This window comes from Salvia hispanica, unplaced genomic scaffold (genome assembly GCF_023119035.1).
Source record: "Salvia hispanica cultivar TCC Black 2014 unplaced genomic scaffold, UniMelb_Shisp_WGS_1.0 HiC_scaffold_42, whole genome shotgun sequence".
Taxonomy (NCBI): domain Eukaryota; kingdom Viridiplantae; phylum Streptophyta; class Magnoliopsida; order Lamiales; family Lamiaceae; genus Salvia; species Salvia hispanica.
Genome location: NW_025952157.1, coordinates 1 through 27,993, shown reverse-complemented (window position 1 = coordinate 27,993; position 27,993 = coordinate 1). Strand labels below are relative to the sequence as shown.

The following is a 27,993-nucleotide window of genomic DNA, read 5'->3' as shown; positions in this document are numbered from 1 at the left end:
CTTTCAAGTTTCAAACATCACATAACTAAATATTGAGCATTCAATGAATTTCGGTGATAGGTGAACTTCAATTCACAATTAATTAGCCTATAAACATTTAAAGACGGTTAGAAATAAGGATCCCTATGATTAAATGCCAGGAATAAACTTTTGCGTCATCAAGGACAAAGAAGAAAATGACAAACTCCATTCATAGTCTTTCATTATATATTCTTGTTAAATATTGCAGGAATCTTAATTGGATACAAATGGAAGTGGACATAATCATTGATTGAGTGTTTCACGAGTCTCAAAGTCCGGTCTTGTAGATATTGTAATGTACTCCCTCCGTCCCAAGGAAGATGACCCCTTCCTTGGGCGGCACGGGATTTTATGCAGTTATATTTTGTATGGTAAGAGGAGAGAGTAAAGTAAGAGAGGGGAATAAAGTAGAAATAAAGGTGTTTCCATTTTAAGTAATGGGTCATCTTAATTGGGACAACCCAAAAAGAGAGTCATTTTCAATGGGACGGAGGGAGTAACTTATAGTCAAAACCCAAATCATTGTTAATACCTCCATTTCACTGCCACAATATGAGTCCATATTTGACTCGGCACATATTTTAAGAAATGTAATGAATGTGAGTAGAATGAGTAAGTGAAATATGAGACGTACATATAATTTATAGTAAAAATAAAAGTGAACTCTTATTAAGAGACGAACTAAAATGATAAAAGTGGACTCTTATCGTGGGACATATATAGTAGAAAATTGTTACTACATACATATTTTGTTAAACACACCTGACGTGCGATAACAACAATTTAACGAAGCGATAACAACAATTTAACGAATAGTAGTAGTATTACTAATCCTATATTACGGTTCGAGCTTATAATAACCATATTATTGTTTGAGTTCATATATCAAGATGGCTATTTGATAATGTAAAGATGATATAGCTATTATGATTTCAAAAGAAGATAAATATACTGCCTTTGTGAGCAAAATAATGTTAAATTTTGTTATTCAGAAATATCACGTATAAAGTTTTATTTATATTTTTCATCTTTTAAAAAGTGAATCTTATACTCCGTTAAATCATTAATATTCTCTATTATAAAACTTATACACATAAAAATTGGACATATGTCTCCTTAATTTTATGAATTCAACACTAGTTATATTAAATTCCAACTTACAAAATATGACTGTCACCATAAAAAGAAAGTAGGATTTTCAATCAAACTTAATCATGGTTATGGGCAGCTTACGATCAAACTCATATTAATAGTGGATTGTTACACACTCCTATAAAACAAATTTGCTACTAAATCTAATTAATCGTAAATAAAGATTTAAAGCGTTTTATTAGTTTTATGTTAGTCCATAATCACTAATTTCTATATTTACAATATCAAAATGAATACTTTTATAAATCCACTCATCATTCTTTAGTTTCCATTTTTTCGAAATTATATTGTGTAACTAAAATATGATTAGTCAAGAGAGCATCTTTGTTGTATGTGGCAGGCAGGCGACAACATGGAAATGAAACACGACTTAGTCGGTTGGTTGAGTCAATTTCTTGAAACTTTCTTGAGCGTTTAAGTTTCTTCTTCTGCGCATAAATACAACTCTTTTCTCCTACATTCAGTCTCGGCTTTCCCATTTGCTTGCAAATACTAAACAATTGCCATGTTGAATTTGCTAAACAATCTTTTCTAGAAGGACATGGATTATTTTATTTTTATTAGTCACCTTTCAAGATCACTGAGCTGAAAGTGCTAAAGTAAGGTTTTATCTTTCGTTGTTGTTTCCCTTTAATTTCCTTTGATGGACGTGGGAAAAAGGCTGGCCTTTCTCTGCTTTTTCCTCGCATGTTTTATTCCAAGATTATATTTTGGAAAGTGGGGTTGATTTAGCTTCTTGACATATGTGTGTGAAAATAATTGTTGAATTCTTGCTCGCATCATTTTTCATGAACTGAAAAGTTACTTCATTTGTTGGCTCTTTGTTAGTACTTGTTAGTGTGAATTTTAATTGGTGGGGAAGGGTATTTTTTTGGAATTTGGATAGTATCCGACAAAGGTAATCTATGCTCCCCCCTCTCTTTCTCTCTCTTATGTTGCAATTTGTGGGTGGATTTTGTTTATTTAGCTTCTAATATATGTATGAAATTATGGGCCTCTGATTTTTGATTTTTTGAGAGGCTGGTTGTTGAATTCTTGCTCATAGATTTTTTGATTAACTGAAAACTTACTGCATTTGTTGTTGTTGTTGTTTTACTATTGTGTGTCAATTTTGGTTGGGAGGTCTATTTCTTTGAAAAGTCTCTAGGAAAGGTAATATATTCTCCTTCTGTCATGTTGCTATTTGTGGATGGAATTTGTTGATTTTGGGAAAGATTGATGGAGAATTAGAAAACAGAAAGGAAAGAATAAGAGTAATTTCTGTTTGCAGGTGTATTTGAAGCAATGGATGCTTCATCGAGAGATGAAGCACCTATGCTGCCAGCTTCACATTTACAGTCCGATAATGGCGGCTCCTCTGCAAGAAGAGGAATTTCTGGTAGGACGAGGAGTGTGTCAATGTCTTTCGCTACGGAGTCTCCACATCCATCTGAATACCAGCAAAATCTAGTTGGTTTCACTGGCCCTTTGAGGGCTGCAAAGCGAAATCCTCAAGTACAGATGAGTGGTCCGTTATATCCTGGCCGGAACAACGAGCTTGTCTTTAGGCCTCCTCAGACAGCTGCTGAGGCTGAGAATCGGGCCAGGAATGGTGATGGGGACTACGTGGGAAAGAATGAGCACCTCTGGAGGTCTGGGCAGCTCGGGAAGTGCAGTGATCCCTACTGCACCGCTTGTCCCATGTTCTATGATGCTAAGGGGCAGCAGAAGCCGTCAAGGACAACAGCGATGATTGATGCTAAGGTATTACTGTTTATTGCAGTCATGGCCTTTTTGTACTTATCAGTTTGTGGAGAGTCTATGTGAATGCTTGATTTATGAGGGTGTTAGTAATGATTGAGTGGTGAGTGATGAATTCACAGAGGTCTGCATCAGATATCTTTTAATATAGTGTGATTTTTGTATCCTGGCCTTGTGCAATTTTAGCTTTTAACAATTCTTTTATTGAATTGTTTTATTAAGGTCAATGATTTCCTTGCTTACATGACATCAATTTTAGCTTCGAAATGACTACTCCTAAAACAAAGAGATATGTCTTGTGCTGCTGTGTTTGCTCACATTCCCTTCAGTTATGGTGCTTCAATGCAATTTCTGAGACAGGATTGGTACTGAGATAGTTCCAATCATTATTTTTGTTTACAGTAGATTTATTTTCGTAAAATGGTTTTCTTGGCATTTCTTTCGGTAGTGAATACTAAGTCTTATATATTTTGCGTTCTCCATAATGGTCAAAAAGTCTCATTTACGAGTTTTTGGTGTTTTCGTGGCAAATTTGTTGATATTTTCTACATGCTTTATCTATTTCTGCTAACAAGTTCAGGCATTGCCCTCATAGTGTGTGACCCTCTTTTGCAGTATCGCAATATGCTCTATGGCGATGCACAAAGTTGGGCAAAGAGAATGCGCGTGCGTTTTCTTTCTTGTATTCCCGGGGTTATTAATCCTCATGCAAAACTCGTTCAGTGGTGGAACAAAATCTTCGTTATGTTTTGCATTCTCGCGTCATTTCTCGATCCATTTTTCTTTTTCCTATTGTTTGTGCGCCAGGTATTCTTGTTAGAGTTTTTTGCTCATGTTTCCATTTTTTTGTGGTTGTGATCTCCTTGTCAATACTATCACCCCTATATTTTTTACGTAATACAATTCTTATTGGATGTTTAATGTATCAATAAAGAATGTGAACAAACTCAGTTACAATTGACTTAATTTGACCATCATCCTGCAGGATTACAAATGCGTCGAATTAATTATGCCTAAGACTCGAGAATTTCTCATCTTAAGGACCATTACCGACTGCGTTTATTTCATGCATATCCTCCTTCAGGTATAAGGCTCAATGTCACCCTGCGTTGAAGCATTTCTTCTTGCCTTTTCAAATGTTTACCAATTATTTTTTTATAAAAAATTGCAGAACAAGGGTCTTTCATTTTGAGTGGTACTTATATAATGCATGTGATGATTTTTATCTTTCCCTCATTTTAGAATAAGCCAGTTGTCCATCTAAAAGCTGACTAGCTGAAGTAGGATTGGTATTCGAACAATCACATCGACTGTTACAAAAATGGGCACTTGCTTCTACCTTTAGTATGATCGAAATCGCGCTTCAATGTGATTTCTGGTGTTTTTTCCGAACATGTTTTACAAGTGAAGGTGCGCTGTCATTTTGCAGTTCAGGCTAGCTTATGTTGCTCCTGAAACAAGAGTTGCAGGGTCTGGCGATTTAGTTGATGATCCTAAGAAAATTGCCTGGAATTATTTCACGACATACTTTCCTGTTGATCTACTTGTTGTACTTCCCATGCCACAGGTGTGTCTTTGCCATCTGTGTTGGATTTTTACCATTTCTTCCATCATTTTACTTTCAACCAGCTCTACTATGGAGTACCATTATGGAACAGAGAATCTCTTCTATTGTTCTCGTATTCCATGAATTACATGTACTACTTTGCAAGCACCTCTCAAGTTTGATTTCTACTAAAATCGACTCCTCTGCGTTCCTGTAGATTATATTAATATTTGTCTTACCACACTCTGCCTCGTCACCTGGAAACGAAATTATAAAATTTGTCCTTCCATCGGCAATTCTCGTTCAGTATATACCAAGGCTGAGCAGATTCTTACCTTTGGTTGCTGGTTTTTCCCCAACTGGCTTCATTTTTGAGTCAGCCTGGGCGAATTTCCTCATGAATCTTCTCACGTACATTTTAGCGAGCCATGTGGTTGGCTCATGCTGGTATCTTCTTAGCATACAGGTTCGTTCTTTCATTCGGAGCGCAATCCCTCATTTTGGAAACATTTCTCACCTGATTTACTCGTGCAGAGAGTCAATAAATGCCTTCAAAAAGCATGTGAATGGAATACAACCAGTAACTGTAAGACATTCCTCAGCTGTAGTCATGATTATGAACAGAGGTTTCCAAAATATCCGGACTGGAGTGACTGGAAACAAAATAAAAATGCAAGTGCTTGTTTTACGAAAGAGGGTTTTGACTTTGGGATATGTGAAGCTGCTGTCAATCTGACCACTCACAAGGACATTTTCGATCGATACTTGTATTCACTCTTTTGGGGGTTCCAGGTAACTTAGTTCTACATGTTTTTTTTGTTTATGCCGTTTCTTTAATAATCTGACTTCACGGCCAATAAAAAATCCGTGTTGTGATTGTTTATGAAGCAAATTAGTACGCTAGCTGGGAATCAGGAGCCGAGCTACATGGCTCTCGAAGTTGTTTTCACCATGTTCATAATAGGGATAGGTCTGCTGCTTTTCGCTCTTCTGATTGGGAATATGCAGAACTTTCTGCAGGCACTTGGACGCAGGTGCACACTCAACTGAACTGACATGATAATTGTATATATACGGATTTCGTATCTCAGTTCTCTAGTTTCCCTGTCACTTTGTGCTTAAGTGGAGTTAATCATTCAAGTGCTCGCAGAAGAAAAATCTTTGGGACTAAGTAAAGTCATTATTTTTTTTACTTCAGGAGGCTAGAAAAATCTTTAAGAAGCCGCGATGTTGAACAATGGATGAGCCATCGTCGCTTACCTAAAAATCTTCGAAGGTTCCATATTCTTTATCTTTCTTTCTTATGGTCATTGCTGATTGTTTCATTTCTTTGGTTTTTTACCCTTCCTAATTTGCCTTTTAGTCTCATGTTTATTTTGCAAGTGTGAACATCATATTTTCCTAGTTGCATTAGCAGTAGGTTACATCTGGGTTCTTAAGTGTATCTTGAACAACTTGACAACAAACTGCAGTAGCTTCAAAATGTTCCAATTATAAATTCACAATAGGAGCTAGAAACTATATGTATAACCTAATTGACCAGATTTATATGTGTTTGTCCCTTGCAGTCGAGTCCGAGCCGCAGAACGCTTCAACTGGTCAGCAACTAGGGGTGTAAACGAAGACACGCTGATAGAGAACTTGCCAGAGGACCTTCAACGAGAAATTAGGCGCCATCTCTTTAAGTTCGTCAAGAAAGTAAATTCTCAACGCCTAAACTACGTATTCATCAGAGATTTCTTAGTTATCAGTAATATCAAACGCCGTTAATAGGTGCGGATTTTTCAACTTCTCGATGAACCTGTCATTGATGCTATACAAGAGAAGCTGAAGACAAGATCCTACATTAAAAACACTAAGATACTATATCCGGGTGGTCTAGTTGATAAAATTGTATTTATAATTCGCGGAAAGATGAAGAGCACGGGAGAAGATGGCAACGATTCTATCCTGTCTGAAGGCGATGTTTGTGGAGAAGAACTACTTACCTGGTGCCTCGAACATTCTTCCGTCAGTCAAGGTAAAATCTCAAGCCACCCACTTTTTTGTGGCACCCATTTTCCACTTCTTTTTAGTTAGCTAGCTTTATCTCTCGTAATACATCGTTTTTGTTAATTCATAATCTTCAGATGGAAAGAGTATTAGACTTCCACGACATGGGCTGTTGAGCGACAGGCATGTAACTTGCTTAACAAATGTCGAAGCCTTTGTATTACGAGCTGCTGATTTTGAAGAAGTGGCGGGTCTCTTCACAAGGTTCTTGAAGAATCCACTCGTTCAGGGCGCCATAAAGTAACTTTTATTTGTAGTCATCTTGTTGCCTCCTTCGACATCTCCCATAAAATCAACCGTTGATTCTCTTGTTGCAGGTATGAATCACCTCATGAGCGTGGAATCGCAGCTAGACGAATCCAACTAGCATGGAGACGCAAAAGGAAGCAAACAAATCAAGTTGATTCAAGCCAAGTAGGTTCCTCAAGGTCACAGCACAACTTATCATATCGGACTAGAAGCAGGCGTAAATATTAGACATACTCTAGGTTCTACAAGATACGTTCGTGTTCTTCTAACGAATTCTAGCCAATTGAAAGGAGCTTCTGGTCGACCGAGAGTTGCACGATCTGCTTGGCTCATGGGTTTCTTATCTTCTCAGCCTTGTTTGAGTATACTTTGCTCGATCTGCTCTTCCACTCTATAGGAGCCATTTTGTGTAGGACAGTTTTGTATGTTAAGATGTTGGTAAGTATTTTTCTGTATAAAGTGTACATGGATATTGAAGGGTTACAGAAACAATATTTTTTATATAAATATCTATTTTAACTATTGGCAATCTAGTTTCAAGCCACTGGCTGTTGCCTCAAAGTTGAGACTATACATAATTTTTTTCCTAAAAGACGTATATAACCACTGGTTGTTGCACTCACTCATTGTAAAATGGATCAAAATTCAGATTAAATCGCATATATTCTCTCCATACTATAAAAATACAAACACTTCATTACATATGAAAAAAGGAAATAAAAATAGTGTTAATGATAGTGGACTCCACATTATTAATAAAGTTTAATTGAACTGATTTAAAAAAATTTATAATTTTAGGAAACAAATTAAAAAGGAAACAGATCAATGTTTAAAGGACACGTGAAGTAATTTGTATTAATAGTAAATATGCATTTTATAATTATTTACAAGAAAAGTAAAATAGTAAAATCTCTCCATTTACTTAACATAGCAACTACAACTAGGGGTGCTTAAACGGTTCTCCAGTTCTCGGTTAACCGGAATCGGAACCGGAACCGACCGGTTAATTGAGGAACCGGAACCGGAAAATCGGTTCCGGTTCCGGTACCGGTTCCAACTTTTTAAATGAAACCGGTTCCGGTTCTGAACCGGAACCAACCGGTTCCTAACCGGGAACCGGATTATAATTCAATTTTATTTTTTTATAATTTAATATACTAATAAATCTAATTTAATTGAAGTTGGTTTTTAATTTTCAAAAGAACTTATACAAATACAATATCATTACATACGATAGAAATTTAACTTTATAAACAAATTTATGTAACAATTCATTTAACATACGATTTTAACTTGTTTGTGAATAATTTATTAACTGTTCCGTTATAAACCAAAAAGTCAACAAGATCAATTAGTATTGGAAATTCTATTGTATACATGTTTAGCCAAAAAAAGGGAAAATGGAATTCAATTTTAAAACTCATTTTTAAAAGAAATTGCTAAAGTTTAGAACTCCTATTTTTGTATTAAAAAATTGCTAACATAAACTAGTCCGACCTACTACACTTGGCATTACTCTTATCCATATATGAATATTATTGTAATGTTGGTTTTTATTTTGTGTATTTATTTGAATTTTTAGGGAGTATTTATTATATTTCTAGATGTTGAATTATTATTTTTTTAGTATTGAACTATTTTAAATTATAAATAAATTCGGATTAAAATTACACATCGGTTCCGGTTCGGAACCGGAATCGGCCGGTTACAAACCGGAACCGATCGATTCCGATTCCTGTTCCGGTTCTAGGATTTATGAAAATTTAAAACCGGTTAACCGGTCAATCAGTCTAGTTAGAACCGGAACCGGCCGAATAAGCAGCCTAACTACAACTAGTATTACTTTCTTAGTTTCTATATTCAGTTTGTTAGTTTTTACTTGTTTATTTTCAGTTTTATAATTATTTGCACTTTTTGTTTGTTGGGCAAATAAACATAATTATTTGCACTTTAGTTTGCAGTTATGTAGTCAAATAGTCTGTTTAGTTTTTAGTAGTTATTAATTAGTCAGAAAAATCATTGCCATTTCCAATAGTTTTTTTTTCTTCTAAAATAGCACAAAGCCTCCGATTTTTGCTCAATCAATTAGTTTCAACATTTAAAGAAAGTCTATCTGCATACGACTCGATTACTGTCTCATTTTATTGTTTTTCAGTGGGAAAGTGAATAGAAAGTTCACTGGAACACCATAAAAAAATGAACTCCAAGTAAAACCATGTCTAAATCCTACCAACGGTTGGTGTTTTTTTCTCTTTAAGAAACAAAAAAAAAAAAAAAAAAAACTACGCATACATATCGTATAACCCCGTCTAAATTAGAGCTTATGTTGCAAGGAAAAATATACCACATGTAGCCAAGTTGTTGACCAATGTGATGCTAACTCAAAAAATCCCCGCATCTGCAATTATCAGAAATTAATAAGTGGAGATCAAAGGAAACATAAGTTAAAAAGCAAAAGCCATGAGCAAGATCAAGTATACCATCCTCGTTCGCCTCGTCCTCCATGTTAAAGTCATCTTCATCGTCATCAACGTATTCACCCTGTAAATTGCAGATGTATTAGCTACAGTTCGCATAATTCTCATCCAAGGTAATATATCTCAAACAAATAAGGGGAATAAATTGAAAAACAAGCATTCACAAGATTGTCAGATGTTGAATATAGCAGAAAAATAAGGTTTATGGTGAAAATTATGTAAGTTGAGTGTGATGCACGAGGTCAGCAATATACCTTTGTATAATCATTGTCATCACTAAATTCTTCATCTTCTACTTCCTCCTCCTCTTCTACTTCCTCTTCGTTTTCTTCTTCAGTTCCCTAAAAGCACATATTCCATAGACAAAAAAGATGAAAATAATGATCAATATGACATCGTAAAAGACATTGCTTCGAGTAACTCATATGAAGTAAATGCTAAAAAGAATTCAGTTGAGATATGGAAAATTTACCTTTTGCTTTTCCTCAAGCTTCTCAAACTGATCAAGTTTGTTCAAGTCTGTTATAATCAATCAATTTTTTTCCTATCAGCAGCACATCTTGAAAAGAGAATTCAAATGTAGAGAAGTGCTCACAAATAGGGCATATTTAAGTGACATCCATGATTATGATGATCGCCAACAAATAACAATACTAATTCGTGCGAACTTATTACCTATTTCATTGTCCCACTTGATTCTCTTGACAGTCTGCTGTCCACCTGTTACGTGAAAGAATATATGAGATACATGAGACCAAGAAAATTCACGGGGCAATCTGAAAATTGATGGTACAAACTAAGAGAGCTGTTTAATATACAAACAGAATATCACCTCTGGCTAGTTCTGCAGGCATATGATCTTTGTCCATCATTATTAAGTGATGGAGTGGTTGCTTAACAGTTGTTGCCTGCAATTTCTTATCCGAGTACCTCTCTATGTCTACTTTCTGCGTTTCTGCAATAATTTATAGACATATCAGACCAACTGAATGCAAACAACTGCATGAAATAAAAACTCAAAAGACACAATTATTAGTAGCAATTTGACTGCATTGCAAGTTCATTAACAACAAAGCAGGACCGTATATTCAGATGAGATATAGCTTTGCTATTCATCATTTTCAATTTTTATAGCACACTTTTCTCCATAAAGCCTAAAGCATCATACACAATATCTGCCACAACATACCCAAACAGTAGGATACTCGGTCAAAACAGATAAAATTTTGTATACTATTTTTGCCTGTAATTTCTAAGCATACGGTTACACTAAAAAATAAGTCTCCATTGAATTGATTATATGTTTTGCTAAAGTTTAAACAAATAGATACTGAAATTAGGTCTCATAATACATGATCAATAAATATTAGTCAAGTAAATCACATTAGAAAAAAAGGGATGAAAACAAATTCACATCCCAGATATACCTGTCTTTCAAAGTATCATACAAACTCCCCTAATTTGAAATCGGATCATGGCAGAACTGTCCATCAGCAGAGAGCAAAGTGGCAAAAATGATCGGAAATTAAAAAAGGGGAAACGTACTCTGTAGGGTTAACCTTCTATCTTGGTAATGGTATGGAGATGTCTCGAAAAAGGTCTGCAGATTCTGTGACCAGGTCACAAACTGAGAATACTTCTTTACTTCTTCCACAGAATACTTCACAACGCCTATCGCAACTTCCTATTAATCAATCAATCAATTAATCAATCAATCAAATTCGCCTCCAGATCAAAACTACGCCAGATAACCAAACTGCATTTATAAAAAGCAAAGTAGGATACGTGGCGTTACCGGAAAGAGATCGAAGGGCATTTGCTTGGCTCTAGGCGGCCCTCCCCGGCCGCGGCCGCCCCCTCTTCCTCTGAATGACATGTATTTTCTGGTCGCTGCAATGTTTTGAAGAATGAGTGTGGTTATTGTAAAAGTGGGCGCCCATTAACAACCATAATCTCTATCATCTATAGAATCTATCCAATTCAATTAACTTACACCCCACAAGTCAAATTAACAAGCAAACCTCAATCAAAGCATATATCAACATAAATAAATAAAATATAACACATTGTATGAAAATCATTTCATGATGTATAAAAAAGAAAAGAGATAAATCCCCCTTTTAGCTTATAACCTCTATTCTCAAATTTTTAAGCTTAAAAAGTCGACTGCATTACATCATCTTCACGTGATAAACTGATTTAGCTTAAAAACTCCAAGGGATTGTTATGACTGTTTCAAAACAGGCTGCCAGTTCATGGCAGTTTCTGGCGAATGTTTTCTAAGAATTTTTTAAAATAGCAAATGTTAATGTAATGGCTTGAAATTTTGAAGAGATCTTCCCAAGACCTGATAGTATGCATAAAAATTTTAGAACATAAATTCCAGCATGTTAAGGTGGCCGAAACAGATCAGTACAGTAGTAACTCATTTCAGATATTCATGTTTGCAATTAGTTTGATAGCCACAACCACTTATACAAATTCACTCCCAACAACTAATTAATAGCCACAAGAAGCATAATAATATGAATTCCCCAATTTTAGATTGAGTGCTAAAAAATCTCACTTTCACAAGCACAACCAAAAGCACAAATCTTTAATTCAAAACCACAAACATTAACTTAGTAAGTGAGATAATCAAAGAGGAGTTCAATTTCTATCTTAAATTGCAAGAAACGAGTTTGGGTAAACAAAGCTTTAACCTTTAATCTCTCAATGGAGGTCCGAGAAGATGGAGAGGAATAAGCTTTGAGCAGAAGATGAGCTGCTGGCAGCTAAACTCGCCGCCGAAGAGGCGGCGTACAGCGGTTGCTGGAGAGGGATAACCGGAGAGGGTTTAGGGTTGTAAAAGAGAACAAAGAGAATTCTAAAATACATTAATCAAATTTTGGGTACAAAATAGTATAATAGTCGTACGAAATGTTTCAATTTTGTTTCGTATTAGTAAAAAAAATTTGAGGTTTATATAAAACTAGTATCTCATTTGAGGTTTATATAAAACTAGTATCTTTCCGGTGCCATGCACGGCCCAACTAATTTTTTATATGCACTTAACTTGACAAATTGGTGGGATACATAAACAAGGTTAATGTTATAATTTTGGTAAGATTAGATATGACCCTGGTCTTATATTGGGCTTTGAGTTAAGCTTAACTATGATATCAAACAATTAGAAATGTCCATATATAATTCTCTATCTTGGTATTACTAACTTATCAAACATGCCCTTAGCGTTAGATCTGAAGCATGTAATACTACATCCTCAATTTAATTACCAAAATATAAATTAGATTATATATACCAATACTAAAAACTCAATTCATTGTAGGAAAAATTATTGTATTCTCTATTGCTTTATTCTCTCAACTCAACACACAAAACAATACAATATAAAATAACGTGCCAGAATAGAAATGCTTCATTCACAAAGTTGAATCAGTGTCGGGAATTTGGAGGCCAATGTAGACTTTGCTTCCATGATAAAGCTTTTCCAGCCTGCGTAAACCAAAATCACAAACGAAACCCTCAATAATCAACGTTATAGACGATTGAAATTGAATTAGTAATTAAGAAATTAGAAAACCTTTTTGGCGACGGTGAAGTGGGAAGAGGAGAGATCGAGGAGTGTGTCGTCCTCGTAAAGGAAGAGCTTCACTATAAGGTAGATAATCAAATTGCTTTTCACTGCAATCCACATCTTTGCTATGCTACTCCTCGATCATCAACCTCAGTAAATACTTCAGTTTTGCGGAAAGCTGTTCATCTGATTATGAATATGACCTGCAACTTTTCTCTTAAATTGCTTTTTCATCTACTATTGCCGCTGTATTTAATATTTATTGATTTTATAGGAAGAATTCATGTGTTCCACTACTCCACTACACCAACTACATAGTAGTTATAATTTATGAAAAAATCATATATTTTGCTAACCTCCCACTCACGTAACTACGAAAATGATTTCATTGAGCTTATATAACTGCTTTTTTCTCTAGCCTTTTGCATTTTTGCATTTCTAATTTCTATTTCAGAAATGATTATTTTATTCCACCTCGTTATCATTATTTAATATTGTAGTATGTTTAATCAGATTTTGACAGTGTTGTCGTAACTGGTAGTATGTTTTATAAATTGAAAATATCTAACACTCATTTAATATTTATTTTAAAAAGGCATATCCCTAAACATCCTTAAAATTCCCCTTATTTTCCTAAATACCCCCAAAACTTCCATTTTATATATTGTATAGATATTTTACTCGAGTTTATTTAGTACATTACGTTGTATGTATTTAAACATCGTTAACTTTTTACTTAGTACGAATCATTAAACAATGATATTTTTTTATACTAATATGAGATAATAATAAAATCTTTTGTACTAACATAAAACAATTATAAAATATTTTGTGCTTCATATAGACAGAGAGTTGACGATATCCTAATAAATAGAACGGAATATACTAAATTGAATACGAGTGAAACATTTTATATGATTTATATAAATATCAAATTTTTGTATTAATATGAAACAAATGCGCAACATTTTATATTAGTACAATATGATTACTAATTTCACCAATAACCAAAATATAAACACTTAAATCTTACTACTACATTTAATTGGTTGTTGCGCAACTTCGATTAAATAGGACAATCCATAAAAAAAAATTGAAAATAAATTTAAAATACTTTTAACAATTTCAAAAATATATGTATATGTAAAAAAATTGTGGGTGTCCCACCCCCTTAAAATAATTTCTTCCTTGTTTGGTTTGTCGGTTTTTGTTTCATGCGAGTGTACCTCTCCGGCAGTTAGTTTTTGTTTCATGTGAGTGTTCCAACTTACGCATATTTTTTTAAGTAGGAATTTCTAATAACTTTAATTAATACTGCCTCCGTCCAAAAAAAATAGAGCACATTTATCATTTCTGGCTGTCCACAAAAAAATAGAGCACATTTACTATTTCTGGCCATCTACAAAAAATAGATCACATTCATTTATAAAAAGTTTTCAACAAATAATAACCCTACACATCATTTCACTAATAATACTTCTAACTTATTTTTTCTTATTCTCTCTTACTTTATTCTCTTCTATCTTACTTTACCAATTCTACATTAAAACTCGTGTCGTACACCAATTGCTCTATTTTTTGTGGACGGAGGGAGTAGTACTTAATAGTGACTTACTTCATTTTGTTAACTTTTACTATGTTCGTCAACGAAAAATAGGCACATTTTGCTTTTTTGGGACCTCCACGAAAAATAGGCCCACTTTTTAAGATAAATTTTTTCCCTCATACTTTTCTCGTCTTTCTCATACTTTACTCATTCAACTTTTTCTCTTCTTCTTGATTTACCAATTTCTCATTAAAACTTGTGTCGTCAATATATATTTATATTTGTAAAGGGATGTATTCATATTCATTTTGTAATATATTGTTAAAAAACAAAACACTTGTTATCCATTGAATCTTGTGATATAACAGTTAGATTAATGTCACGTGTCATCTGATAATGTAGATTATCAGTCTTATAATGTAGCTTGACTAATAATGTAACATATCACAACCATCCAATCTAATGATTCAAGAGTTGTGATCTATTTGACAGTGCCGTATCCATGATTTTCAATTTGGGGGTGCAAAAAATAATTACGACTTAAAATTTCAAAATGTTTCTAAATTTTGTTGTTTTCGTTATTATGTTTTTTCAATTATTTTATTTTTATAAAAAAAATCTTTATCGTTATTTTTTTATTTCAAAAAACCTCATTTTAAATAAAAAAAATATTTTATAGTATTACGTAAATTATACATTTTAAATACAAATATCCATGTTTTGTTAATTAGCAATATATAATATAGATATGAATATAATGAGGAGGTTAGTTTAATAAATATGGAATTTTTTTAAACGACAAAAATATATACTTTATATTAGCCATAGTATCTATTAAAAAATAGTTAATGAAAATTAAATATGAAAGAATACAAAATTAACTTATAAAAGAGCAAGTTAGTGCTTAAACTAATAAATGTATTTGTTAAAAACAAAATAATTAATGAAACTTAAATATGAAGTGATATAGATTAAAACAAAGTTAATTTGGAGAAGAGAAAGTGTAAGTAAAATTTAAGACTAGGACATGTGCTCAGGAGGTTTCAAACTTGGGCCTCTGGCTTGAAGAAAGACCCATCTTACCATTGGGCCACCGGTGGATTTTGTTAAAATAGGACTAAATAATGTATTAATACACAAAATTTTGGGGGTACAGTCGTACCCCTTGTTCTACGTGCGTGCATACACCGCTGCTATTTGATGCTTAACACTAATAGGTATTAGAACCTTAATGCTCCCTTAACTATTAAAGCATAAAAACGTATAGGGTAGCATGTTTTCAACAATAATAATAATTTTTATTTATTTTTAAATATTCGACACTTTTAATAGTAATAACTAATTAAGGGAAGTACGATTCAGGATTTAGGGAAACAGAGATAGAAAATAAATCGAAGTACAAAGTTAAACCGATGTTAGAGGTGCAAACCCAGTCATGGTCCGCGAATTTAATTTGCTTTGTAAAAATTACGGTATATTTCTTCTTTTCATCAATTTTTTTTTAAATTACATTGAAATTTGAAATACTTCAATAAAGAAAACTCAACTATTCAATACTAAAAAGTTCTTTTTCTCAATCAATATGCTATCTGTAACAATATTTGCACTTTACTTAAAAAATGCTAACTGTAACAAAATTTGCACTTTACTAAAAAAATCTGTTTAATGTAACTAAAAAAATCTGTTTAATGTAATCCCTCTTTATTCTAGTGTGAGAATTACACTTTTAGAACAAGCTTTTGTCATCTCCTTTCCCTCGTAACTAACCAACAACACACTACTCTCCCCTCCTATAAATATCCGTGACTCCAATTCTTGAATGTATCCTAAATCTTGATCACTAGAGTTGAGATCGGCGATAATGGCCAACACTACTGCAACGCCCCTTTCATTCGTGGATCAGCTCCGCCACGCCATTGATGAGTTGGAGATAAAGACAAGCTCTTCGGAAACCATTGATGAGGAGTGTGCAGTTTTAGAGGTACGTGTGATTTAGATTAACAGTTCCACACACTTGAAATTTATTTGAGTGAAACTATTTTATTTACAGGGCAAACAGATGACAGTTGAAGAGAAGAATACAAAATGTTGTATTGCCATTAGTGAAGATGTGGATACCAGCAATCTCAAGAACCGCTATCCAAATGATGTTCTTCCTTGTATACATACATATATATGCTAATGCTAATCCTCTCTCTCTATATATTGGGTTGCGTTAAAATGATAATAACCTTATCATTTCATGGACGAAAAAAAAACATTTTATACAAGCAGAATATCATTTTTTACATACAAAAATAGGAGTATCATTTTATTGAGTATAAACATCAATTTTAGCGAAAATGATATATTTCGTCCATAAAATGATAGGTTATCACATCCCTGTATATATACGTATTTTTATTCAAATAACTAACTAATTAATTAATACCTTTGTTGCATGCTTCAGATGATGATAACAGGGGTTATTCTGAAGCAACATGAAGACTACAAACCTTCACCTCAAGGATACATCAATGCCAGCTTTATCACAGCTGGGGTTAATTTCTTATTAATTTATTACAGTTTAAATTCCTCCTTTTGTACTAACTAATTAACTGACTGACTGTTTTGATTGTAGCCGCTGGAAAATGTTACTACTAGGTTTATTGCGACTCAAGGTCCTCTCCCAAACACTTCAGAAGACTTCTGGGAAATGATACTCCAGTATCGCTGCCCTTACATAGTTATGCTCACCGGCTTGGTTAACAGTGAGAAGGTAAGTTACTTCATCTGATATTTTTGATTTCATAACATTGTGATATGGAATACATCCATCTTGTTCAGGCTGAAAAATGTGGAGATTATTTCCAACTCGAGGATGGACCTAGTGAATTTGGTGACATTATCATTGCTATAAAGGATCAAAAGACAATAGCTGATTCACTAGTCTTGAGAAACATAGATGTGAAGAACAAAAAGGTGCTGCACACCATTCAACCCTCCAATACTCTCCTCTATACATATGCTAATGAACTTACTTTTTCAGTCAGAAGAGCCACCATTTTCTGTTCAGCACATTCTGTATCTTGGATGGCTGGATCACGGGATCCCTAACAGCACTGATCCTGTCCTTGAAATATTTCACAGAGTGTCTGCTAGTCTTGGACCTGTTGGACCTGTTGTTGTCCACTGCAGGTGTGTTTGTATACAAAGATCAATCTTTATTAGGTCTGTTTGCATACATCCTTAATTAGCTTGTTTGAACCTCCAGTGCTGGCATCGGTAGAACTGGATCATACATCCTCATCCACAACACTATTCAAAGGCTTCTTCGTGGGGATAATACTGCTCTGGACCTTGCTGGCACTGTCACCACATTAAGGTCTCAGAGATATGGAATGGTTAAACGAAAGGTGAGATTGATTCTTTATACTTCATCTCTTTCTTGCAGTGCAAATGAGATCAACTAGTGCTTGATCATGAAGTGAGTGTTTTGATATGACCTTTTTTCTTGCAGTGGCAATATAAGTTCAGCTATGAAGCTATTATAGCTGGACTAAAAAGGTTCATACGAAACAATCAAACTTCCTCAAACATTTAGTAATGTGTGGAGATGGATTCGTTCCACATCGATGTCAAGAATCTTCGGTTCCAGAATGAAGAAATTATGTATCAGTTGTTTGTGTTCCTTGTTCTACTTGTGCAATTATTGCATCTACAGTCCAAGATGTGGAGAAATTCATCTCTTGTTTGTGTGAAATTTCAATGTATTGTGTTTAAAAATTTGTACTCCCATTTGTATTGTGTGAAACTCATCTATTGTTTGTGTGAAATTTCAATGTATTTTGTTTAAAAATTTGTAATTCCATTTGTATTGTGTGAAACTCATCTCATGTTTGTGTGAAATTTCAATGTATTTTGTTTAAAAATCTGTAATTCCATTTGTATCGTGTGAAACTCATCTCTTGTTTGTGTGAAATTCCCATTTGTATTGTGTGAAACTCATCTCTTGTTTGTGTGAAATTTCAATGTATTTTGTTTACAAATTTGTAATCCCATTTGAATTGTGTGAAACTCATCTCTTGTTTGTGTAATGTAATTTGTTTACAAATTTGTAATCCCATTTGTATTGTATAAAACTCATCTCTTGTTTCTGTGAAATTTCAGGGTAGTATGTTTTTTTTAAGAAACTATCAAATATTTTGTATCTCATCAAATCAAGAAAATTGGAGTTCAATGACCAAAAATCAATTTTTATTTATTTAATATTTTTCTGCTATTTTGAAGACTTGTGCCTTATGCACCAATGTCCCTTGTTCTATTTGATGTTCAACTTAAAATATCACATATGTATATATACCTTATTTATCTAAACCAAATACTATAGTATAAAATTAAATATTAGTCAGATAATTGCATAATTTGTACGTACAATGTAACTGCATTACATTAGAGTTTATCGGTCTACTCTACCTCAATTCACCATTTCGAACTAATACGTTATCAATCCATATGAAATAATCCTGTTATAATTCACCATTTCGAACTAATACGTTATCAATTCATATGAAATAATCCTGATAACAGAGAACATAAATTTTAATGTAAAACTAATAAAATAAAATAGCGACATAGAAAAATATTGTTAAAATACTATTATTAATGAAAAACAAGATCGTCTCAATAGAGAGAGAAACTTTCTATGCATAAATACATGCATAAATAGATAGAACAAATTTTGGTAAATGAACCAAATTGAAAAAAACAAACTATAAGTATTTTTTATTGCCATAAGGAGTATATTATTAATTTATTCTATATGCCCAGCTAAATTGACTAATGTTTACATATATTTTTTTCAAACCAATAAGTTACATGAGATATTTAAAGTCCAAAAAGAAGTAATCACCTAGAATTATGAGTTGGGTATCTACAAATGAAAATATTAAAATAACTTGAGTACCAATTTGATAAACTATTTTACTAATATTAACGGACACATTTGCCCTTGAGGCTAAAAGGGATAAAATTGGAAATCATGTCAGAAAGTGAAAAAAATTCCTCATACAAAAATAAGGTAGAGTGAACGATAAAAATGGTCCCTAAACTATGAGTTTATCTCGTCCATAATTTTTGGACTTTAAAAATATGATTAGATGCCAGACAACCTTGGATTAAGAGTTTATCTCAAATTTAGTCCCTTCGCCTTTTTTTTCACCCGTAAATGCTCTCTTAGGGTGTTGGACAATTTGATTTTTTTACACTTTTAACTTTTTAAATCTAATATTATTCCAGTGATGTACTAAATCTGATATTATATCAAAATTATATTCTTCTTCCCTTTTGCCGTCCTCCATCTTTATTTGAATATTAGATTTAATCTTATGAAAATTAAATTTTAAATTTAGATTCTTAAATATCAATAATTTTTTGTTAATTATTAAATTATTAAATAAAAAAATTAATAGTTTTAATCAATATTTGATAGTGTCTAATATTTAATCCATAAGGTATGTCGACGCCAACTTAGTATTAATCAATATTTAATAATTTAAATCATAAATAGATCATATAACACGATTTATTCTGAAATAAATATGCATATAATGTAAGATTATATAATTTTCGTTTATTTATTTGAAAACAATCAAAATTAACTAGAAAATTTAAACAAAAATACTCCTATATAAATACTTGCAAATGGGTAAGTAGTAGGAAATAATGGATAGCGAGACACAAACTTATAAAAAAAGTTTTTGAAAAATATAAAAATGAACTAATTTTGTGGGATTGACAAATGACAGAAAAAGACTATGTTTTTGGAATAGATGGTGTATAATAGAATAATAGTAGTCTCACATTTTTAGTAGTCTCAAAATTTTAGTCAACTTCATAATATTTATCACAAGTAATTATAACAACCGAACGAAGGCTAGGTAGAATAACTCTTATTTTTCCATCATGATTAATACTCCCTCCGTCCCATAAAAATATGAGCAGATGATATGACACGATATTAAGACAAAATTGGTAAAGTAAGAGAGATGAGGAGAATGGTATGATAAAGTAAGAGAGATGAGAAGAATGGTAGTTAAAGTAGTGTTAGTGGATAGTGTGACATACATTATTAAATTGATATAACTTTCTAAAAATGGAATGCACATATTTTTGTGGGACGGACGAAAATGGTAAGTGCACATATTTTTAGGGGACGGAGGGAGTATTATTTTTCTATACTTCTTCAATTTAGCTGAATATTATGCTCCCTTCGTCCACGAAAAATAGGGCTATTCCATTTCCATCCCTTGTTTTGGAAAAATGATACTCCCTCCGTCCCCGATTAAGAGTCACATTTTGACCGGGCACGAGTTCTAAAATATGTAAAGAAAAGTTGGTTTAAAAAGTTAGTGGAATGTGGGATCCACTTTTTTATATTGGCTTTATAATAAAATGTGAGTGAAGTGAGTTAGTGGAATGTAGGACCTACTTACCATTTATGGTAAAAATGAAGTGTGACTCTTAATCGGGGACGGACCGAAATGGAAAAGTGTGACTCTTAATCGGGGACAGAGGGAGTAATAAATAGTTAAAGTGGATAGAAAGAAAATTAAGATAGAGAATAATATAGAGAACTATTTATTACTTCCTCCGTCCCATAGTAGATGTCATACTTAGGAGATGGCACGGGATTTTAGGAGATATTATTTTGTGTGTTAAATGAGAGAAAATATAATTTTATAAATGATGTGAGAGGAAAGTGTGACAAACTAAAAAGGAAAGTGTAACATCTACTCTGGGACGGAGGGGTATCATTTTTCCAAAACGAGTGATAAAACTGAAATAACCCTATTTTTCGTGGACGGAGAGAGTATTAAATAACAAAAATTAATAGTGTTAATCAATATTTTTATGGCCGTGAATTAATAGTTTTAATTATAAAAATTTATTGATATTTAAATATCTAAATTTATAATTTAATTTTATAAAATTAAATCTAATATTAAAATAAAGAAACAAAGTGAAGGATCGCAAAAGGGAAGAAGAATGATAATTTTGAAATAATATCAGATTTAGTACATCATTGAAATAATATCAGATTTAAAAAGTTAAAAGTGTAAAAAAAACCAAATTGCCCAGCACCCCAAAAGGGCATTTTCAAGTGAAAAAAAGGCTAAAAGGCCCAATTCTGAGATAAACTCTTAATCCAGGGTTGTCTGATGATATTTTTAAAGTCCATAAATTATGAGCGAGATAAATCCATAGTCTATAGACCATTTTTATAGTTGACTCAGTTAAGTATTTCTCTTGAAAACTCTGTAGGAGTACTATTTATTTATTTTCACGTTGTACTGCATATATGCATCATGTACGCCGTCATCTCTATCTCATTCTTTTTCCGGCAAAGGGCAACGCAAGACATTAAGTTATTAAAATTCACAAATAAAAATGTTAATACCCCTTTGTTCGACAATAAATGTCCTATTTTTCACTCCGCTCAAATTTTAAGAAATTATCTAATTCTATACAAGAATGCGTGTAGAAAAATTAGTTATAATGTGTGAACTAATTAATGTGTGTGGAAAAAGTAACTTTTATCTATGGATAATTGGATGAAAAAGTTATGAACTATTCTTGAAATTTCGTATTTCACACGATCTTTAAAGTTGGTCAGATAAATCATGAAACTTTACCAATTGTGCGAGCTTCCCATGATGATTATTTAATGTCATGGCTTGATACGAGACATATCTTCTTTATTTCTCATTATTATTACTTAGTATCTTTATAATATATTGGTTAAGATTAGATTAGATTTGATGCATTTATTTTAGGAGATGATATGATATTTTTTTTTTTATCTCCCTATATTATAAATATGTGGGACTATTTTCATAATGGAGATCATCCAATGAATGAATCAATGAATATATTACTTTGGCTAAATGTCTTGCAAAATGCTTTAAATCCATAACTCCCTACGCTACTTGCTGCCCGACGGAAGGTCTCCGCGCACAACCGGAACTTATATCTGATCTGTAGCCTTTGCCCGACGGGTTGGAACCCGAGCACAGCCGCCCGGATCCTTATCTCCGCCGACCCTCACAGCCGCCCAGATCCTTAACAACTGGTGCTTTCATCGCGATCTCACCCTCCGTATTACTGCCGTCATCATGTCATCCAACTACACCCATCGGCAATTCGACCACCAGCAACAGTCACGACAGCAAGTTTACAGTGCAAAGGTCGATCTCTTGCTCTCAAAACTCACCGACATGGAGAGGCGATGGGATGTGTCCAAACTTCGCGCAGTAAGATGGATTCGGCCTCCTGATCAGTTTCCTTACGAGTTTCCTGCCCAAGACAAAAGGGATTATGACGACTTCCGTCGTCCATGGCCACCGACGTACGGTCAGCGCCGCTGCAATCTGCCGGCAAGATTTCGTGACCAATACATCGACACGCGGGACCAACGTGGGAGATATGCCAGTGATTATCGAGATTTCTCTCACCGATATGCTGATCAGTACGTGCAACATGACTATACTACTCGCCAGCCATCCTGTTGGGACCCGCAGGACGCCCGTTCACCTAGACGCAACCAAGCATATGATGCGAATGTTGATGTTGGGTATATGAGACAACATATTCATGAAGAAACTTGTTTTATGACTCATGACATGAAATATTCACGTGGCATTGAGAAGAGAGTAAGATATGGGTGTATTTCAAACATTGAACCAGGACATCACCCTTGGCAGCCAGAACGAACACTTACGACTCCTGACCGAACACGACATCAATAGGCGCGACAACCCTCCTGCCGGCAAGCACCGAGTCTCTGCCGCTCAGCAGCGCCACCGCTCACTACTACTGCACCGTCACCGCTGCTGCGATCCAATTGTCCGCAAAAGCAGCCAGATACAACGTCGACTATTGAGTAGCCACCCTACGCTGCACCGAGAGCTTGTCAGCCGTTACAATCGTCGCCCGTGTCAGCTCCATTCTTGGCCTCTACTCATCCTCCATTGGCTGGTGTATCAAGCTCAAGGAAAGAGGAGTAGGAAACGCATTTGCACGATGGTGAAGAAAAAAGGGAGGATAAGTTGACAGAACTTAATAGTGTGTGGAATCAACAAGAGAAAGTGAGTGACTCTACTGTCAAAAGAGAAGAAGAGGTCAATAAAAATTTTCCCAAGCTGATCGAGAAAGAGACTAAAGTTGAAGCTCTTCGAGCTAGTTTAGAGACGAAGGAAAAAGATTTAAGTGTGCTTCCTGAGCAGAAGAGCACAAACGAGAAAATGGGGATTCAATGCCTTGTTGAGGAGCACAAGCCTGCATTTGGGATACAAAAGCACGACCTTGAAGTGAAAGTGGAATAAAAAAGAAGGTTTTTGAGGGTGACGTTGGAGTCAAGACTACAGAATTGCTTACGAAGAAGAGTGCAATCAGCCAGAAAATATTGAAAAAAGGAGGGCAGACTTATGTGTTTGATCTAGGAGGAGATACATAAATGTGTGCTTTCAACTCTCTTTGCTGCTTCGTGGTGTTGTGGTTTCCACCTTGAGGACAAGGTGGATTTCAACCGTGGGGGAGTTGATACGAGACATATCTTCTTTATTTCTCATTATTACTACTTAGTATCTGTCACACCCCAACTAATCCTTAAGTCGTACTACCTCCGTCCCTGAAATTTTGACACGGTTTACTATTTCGGTCTGTCCCTAAAAGTTTGACACACTTCACTTTTTACCATTTTTGGTAGTTGACCCCATATTCCACTAACTCATTCCGACTCACATTTTTATTATAAAACTAATACTTTAAAAGTAGGACCCACATTCCACCAACTTTTTCACTCACTTTCCATTACATTTCTTAAAACCTGTGCCGGGTCAAAGTGTGTCAATATTTGGGAGACGGAGGTAGTATATTCTAATTATATAAATATGATTTTTTTTTTGCAAATAACCTACATGTAGAATTCATAAAACACCCATATAAGATAAACTCATAAATCAACATTAATCTGTTTCATATTTCAAAACATTTTGAACTGTATTGAGACTCTCTCACCAGTCTATGTGTTATACATTGGTCTACATGCAAAATGACGAGGAATAGAAGGTTGCTATAATGCGCCAGCCACCAACCCTGATAACACGTGGAGTTTCTAAAACTCATATCAACCAAAACATCAACGATATCTTTGCCTGAAAAATATTAGTGGTTTATATGAGCCACAACTCAGTGTATATAAATTTTACCTTTAACTTCACATCACAAAAATCTAAAGCATATTCTTTAACTATAATATATATAACCAAAAACAATAAATATCATAAACAATTTCATATTCATATGCATATGCCTGTATGATCCTTTTTAATATTCTATGACTGATCAAGCCTGGTATCTGCCCGGGATTTCAATTGTATACGACCTGCAGGTCCCTTTAAATTGTTTGACCTTTCCATGAAGGTCCCTCTTTGATTTGACCTTTCCACGAAGGTCCCTCTTTGATTTGACCTTTCCACGAAGGTCCCTCTTTGCATTTTGACCTTTCCACGAAGGCCCCTCTTTGATTTGACCTTTCCACGAAGGTCCCTCTTTGCATATTTCTTTGACCCGTAGGTCTATTTTCATTACCATTGATATCAGACCCAGGGCAAGATTGTCACATATCCTCTTTAATCCTATGATTTAAGTAATTCTAATGCCATATAAAAACATATCAAAAGTACCACTCACAGATTCATATCATATTCCACCATCAATATCAAATAACAAATAACCATTTTAATCTCGCATCATATAATTCAAATATTCACTCCAATTTAACACATAGCAATCAATCACATAAAATTTATAAAATTAAAAGTGTAATTTATACGCACCTTATTTCCGATAAGTAATATAGCATGAAGCCTTATTCCCGTTCAACGATCATCAATCCTCACAAATCTTCCTTTTACTCTTTCTCTTTTCCTCCTCTCTAATTCCTCGACCCTCTCGTTTTTATTTTCAAGAGTTCCTCCTTCTAATGCTCTGATTCCTTCCCCTTTGAAAACCATCTACTCCCTCAAGTTATTATTCTTATATTTGATAAGATCATTAAACCGACTCTTATTTATATTAAATAATAGTATAGTTTTTGACGTGGACTTCATATGTTAATTCCACCATTTAACTAATCTACCATTTAACTAATCTATTTGGATTGTTTATGTATCTACACGTGTGGTTCCAAAATAAATCTTTATCCCTAATTTTATAGTCATGCATAAATATATATAAATATTATATATATGTAGTTACGTGTACATTATATCACATGCACACATTTAACTATTTATTTACCAAAAATATTCAAGAATATAGATCTTAAATAATTTATTATGTCTTGATTTTAGTTTATTAATCTCTATGGTATCCAATTGATATGTCTATTATGCAAATAATGATATAATCTATAAAATAGTGCATATATTGGTCAAGGATGTTACAATTCTTCCCCACTTTAAGAATTTTATCCGCAAAATTTATTTATCTCTAAGTTAACGTAGTCAATGAAATTAGCTAACCCGTAAACAGATGTTGATAGTTCTTTTTGATCTTTTCCTCAGTTTCCCAAGTCGCCTCTTTAATACCGTGATTTTTCCAAGTCGCATATATTGGGATAGTTTTTCTTCGCAGTTGTTTGATCTGACGGTCCACTATATTGACTAGTTCTTCTGTATACCTCAAATTATCAGAAATCTCTATATCTCATATTTTCGATCAGCTTCTCTGCTGGCTTTATCATATACTACTACATAATAAGTTTTAACACTTTCACTACAAATATCTATTTATTTTAAGCAGATGTACTTTTCTTTCCATAATTGCATATGGATTCTGTTTTATCACTAAGTCTAAGTTTAAGACTAATTCTTCTAGATTCATGACATGTTTTATGTAGAACAATTTATACTTTTTCCAGATTATGAGGTAGTGATAATCTATAAATATCAAGAGTCACTTTAGCATTAGTATGATCACACGAGTACGATATTGGATTAACTATTTCATTGTATTCTTATAATTCTTACTATCATCACATTCATCATTATACGGGTACATCTCTGTAGTTCTATGTTAACTACATCAGTCAACCGTCCAATTCAGTTAACTTAACTCTCACATTCATAGATATAATTCTGACTAATAGCGATGGTTTCTAAGTAATCTATTTTTATATTTAAAAAAATATCAGTAACTCAACATTCGTTTCCAAGGCAAAGGGTTCGTATGTTTTCGCATTTCGAAGATTCACAATTGTCGCTTGCCTCGCGTTTGGCGCTTCGTGCTGCCACGTTCGATATCGTCACAAAGGGTGGAAAGGAGTAACAAGTGTGTGTGGTTCCAAATGGTGTTGCAAATGGGGTGGACATGTGTATGAATTTCAAAAGATGACGGTACAAAGATAGTATCGTGTCGGGAATCTTCGTTTCTAAGGCAGTTATTCGCGCTTTTCCTTCCACGTTTCGTCGAGTCCTTATATACACTAATAATGGTTCAACGAAATTATGTTATTGAAAAGAAATCACATCAATGGATTCACGGGTTGTTAAAGGCAACTCAAAGTGAATGGAACTTTTTTAAAAATTTAAAACGATCGACCTGTTAAGGAAGAAGAGAACATGATAGCGTTAACTTGGTGTTGAAGAAAGAAAAATCATTGAGTGTGAAATAATATATGTAGTGAAACCGAGCTAAAAAGAATTTCACTTCTGCCAGAAAGAGCTTGCCACAAACATGGTTACAAAATAAAGGGGGTGCACCAAAGTCCCAAGAAGAACATTTAATCTTTCGAAGACAAACAGGTTTGGAGATGTGATCATATTGAAGGTCATATCTACAAACAACTTTAGGAATGGAGTTCAATGACAGAAGCTCATAAAATCAGATATCGTTCTTATGAATTGAAGAATACTACTCAAGCAAGAGGTCCAAAGTTACAAGGGCAAACACAATTTCAAGCCAAGTGAGTCATGACTCAATATAGGAAAAGAAATAATGGGTATCACTTGCAAATTGTGAGTCAAACGAGGTGTTTAAATAGATAAGGGTTCATGGTTATTCAAAACGTCCCGAAAAGAACTTAGGATCCAAGTAAGTACTGTTGATTTAAAAAAAATCGGTCATTCTAACTACGAAGGTTGCACTCCCTCGCACATCTCTCCCGAGCCTGATCATGGTAACGTTGTTCTATGAAACCGTGGATTCCAAGTCGAGATTCATCGTATCGTCGAAAATAACTAAATTTGATGGTCGCATCTTCAAAGTCTTCTTCTTGCCGTGTCACATAGTCTTTTCGATTGCCATTATACACGTGGTCTTAATGTGTCGTAAACGTCGTCGTATTTGTGTCGCGTCGCCATTTTGGCATGGTATGCAAGACTGCATAGTTTTATTGGATCTTGGGTATGATCTCGCCATTGTAAGGGTACACCAAGGCTCGAAGTATACTTATTTTTGTTGGTTCTATCACTCAGGAAAGTGATACAACAGTTGTCAACCTACAACTAAGTTCTAGCACGTTCAGTCTGGCCTACTTCTTAGGCACTCTATAATTTCAAGCATAGCTTGGAGTCTTATACTAGTCATCCCG

At 34.0% G+C, this 27,993-nt stretch overlaps 2 protein-coding genes, 1 long non-coding RNA gene and 1 pseudogene across 5 annotated transcripts; 2 read left to right on the top strand and 2 right to left on the bottom strand.

Moving 5' to 3' along the window:
- The first annotated feature begins 1,621 nt into the window (after nucleotides 1-1,621).
- On the top strand, nucleotides 1,622-7,289 carry LOC125199180 (probable cyclic nucleotide-gated ion channel 20, chloroplastic). 3 transcript variants are annotated; one of them, XM_048097295.1, is made up of 13 exons: nucleotides 1,622-1,772; nucleotides 2,444-2,916; nucleotides 3,529-3,720; nucleotides 3,899-3,997; nucleotides 4,343-4,480; nucleotides 4,677-4,925; nucleotides 4,994-5,251; nucleotides 5,348-5,493; nucleotides 5,658-5,735; nucleotides 6,028-6,157; nucleotides 6,233-6,479; nucleotides 6,589-6,751; nucleotides 6,829-7,289. In XM_048097295.1, exons 2-13 carry the CDS (start codon nucleotides 2,458-2,460, stop codon nucleotides 6,986-6,988), a joined length of 2,319 nt encoding a protein of 772 aa, XP_047953252.1. In that variant the 5' UTR covers nucleotides 1,622-1,772; nucleotides 2,444-2,457; the 3' UTR covers nucleotides 6,989-7,289. The 3 variants fall into 3 exon arrangements, with proteins under 3 accessions (XP_047953252.1, XP_047953253.1, XP_047953254.1); XM_048097296.1 differs by lacking the exon at nucleotides 1,622-1,772 and adding an exon at nucleotides 1,811-2,071; XM_048097297.1 differs by lacking the exon at nucleotides 1,622-1,772 and adding an exon at nucleotides 2,107-2,325.
- A 1,585-nt stretch (nucleotides 7,290-8,874) lies between these two features.
- Nucleotides 8,875-12,111, bottom strand: LOC125199184 (glutamic acid-rich protein-like). Its single transcript, XM_048097299.1, has 9 exons — nucleotides 11,940-12,111; nucleotides 11,033-11,127; nucleotides 10,783-10,921; nucleotides 10,070-10,192; nucleotides 9,913-9,957; nucleotides 9,710-9,756; nucleotides 9,492-9,578; nucleotides 9,241-9,301; nucleotides 8,875-9,158 (listed from the first exon to the last, which is right to left on the bottom strand). The coding sequence occupies exons 2-9, from the start codon at nucleotides 11,111-11,113 to the stop codon at nucleotides 9,142-9,144; spliced, it is 600 nt and encodes a 199-aa protein (XP_047953256.1). The 5' UTR covers nucleotides 11,114-11,127; nucleotides 11,940-12,111; the 3' UTR covers nucleotides 8,875-9,141.
- A 4,110-nt stretch (nucleotides 12,112-16,221) lies between these two features.
- On the top strand, nucleotides 16,222-17,965 carry LOC125199183 (annotated as a pseudogene).
- Nucleotides 17,966-24,358: 6,393 nt separating this feature from the next.
- LOC125199179 lies at nucleotides 24,359-25,406 on the bottom strand. Its single transcript, XR_007172533.1, has 2 exons — nucleotides 25,238-25,406; nucleotides 24,359-24,553 (listed from the first exon to the last, which is right to left on the bottom strand). It is a non-coding gene; the product is annotated as an uncharacterized LOC125199179 (long non-coding RNA).
- Between the last annotated feature and the right edge of the window lie 2,587 nt (nucleotides 25,407-27,993).

What these genes read in the sequence shown, in the direction of transcription:
- LOC125199180 (XM_048097295.1), top strand. Translation starts at nt 2,458, where the DNA reads ATGGATGCTTCATCGAGAGATGAAGCACCTATGCTGCCAGCTTCACAT. An exon ending in TCCTATTGTTTGTGCGCCAG is followed by an intron (nt 3,721 to 3,898) that starts GTATTCTTGTTA and finishes ATCATCCTGCAG; the next exon opens with GATTACAAATGCGTCGAATT. An exon ending in CTCGTTCAGGGCGCCATAAA is followed by an intron (nt 6,752 to 6,828) that starts GTAACTTTTATT and finishes CTCTTGTTGCAG; the next exon opens with GTATGAATCACCTCATGAGC.
- LOC125199184 (XM_048097299.1), bottom strand. Translation starts at nt 11,113, where the DNA reads ATGTCATTCAGAGGAAGAGGGGGCGGCCGCGGCCGGGGAGGGCCGCCT. An exon ending in CAAGTGGGACAATGAAATAG is followed by an intron (nt 9,757 to 9,912) that starts GTAATAAGTTCG and finishes TGATTATAACAG; the next exon opens with ACTTGAACAAACTTGATCAG. An exon ending in AGCTTGAGGAAAAGCAAAAG is followed by an intron (nt 9,579 to 9,709) that starts GTAAATTTTCCA and finishes ATGTGCTTTTAG; the next exon opens with GGAACTGAAGAAGAAAACGA.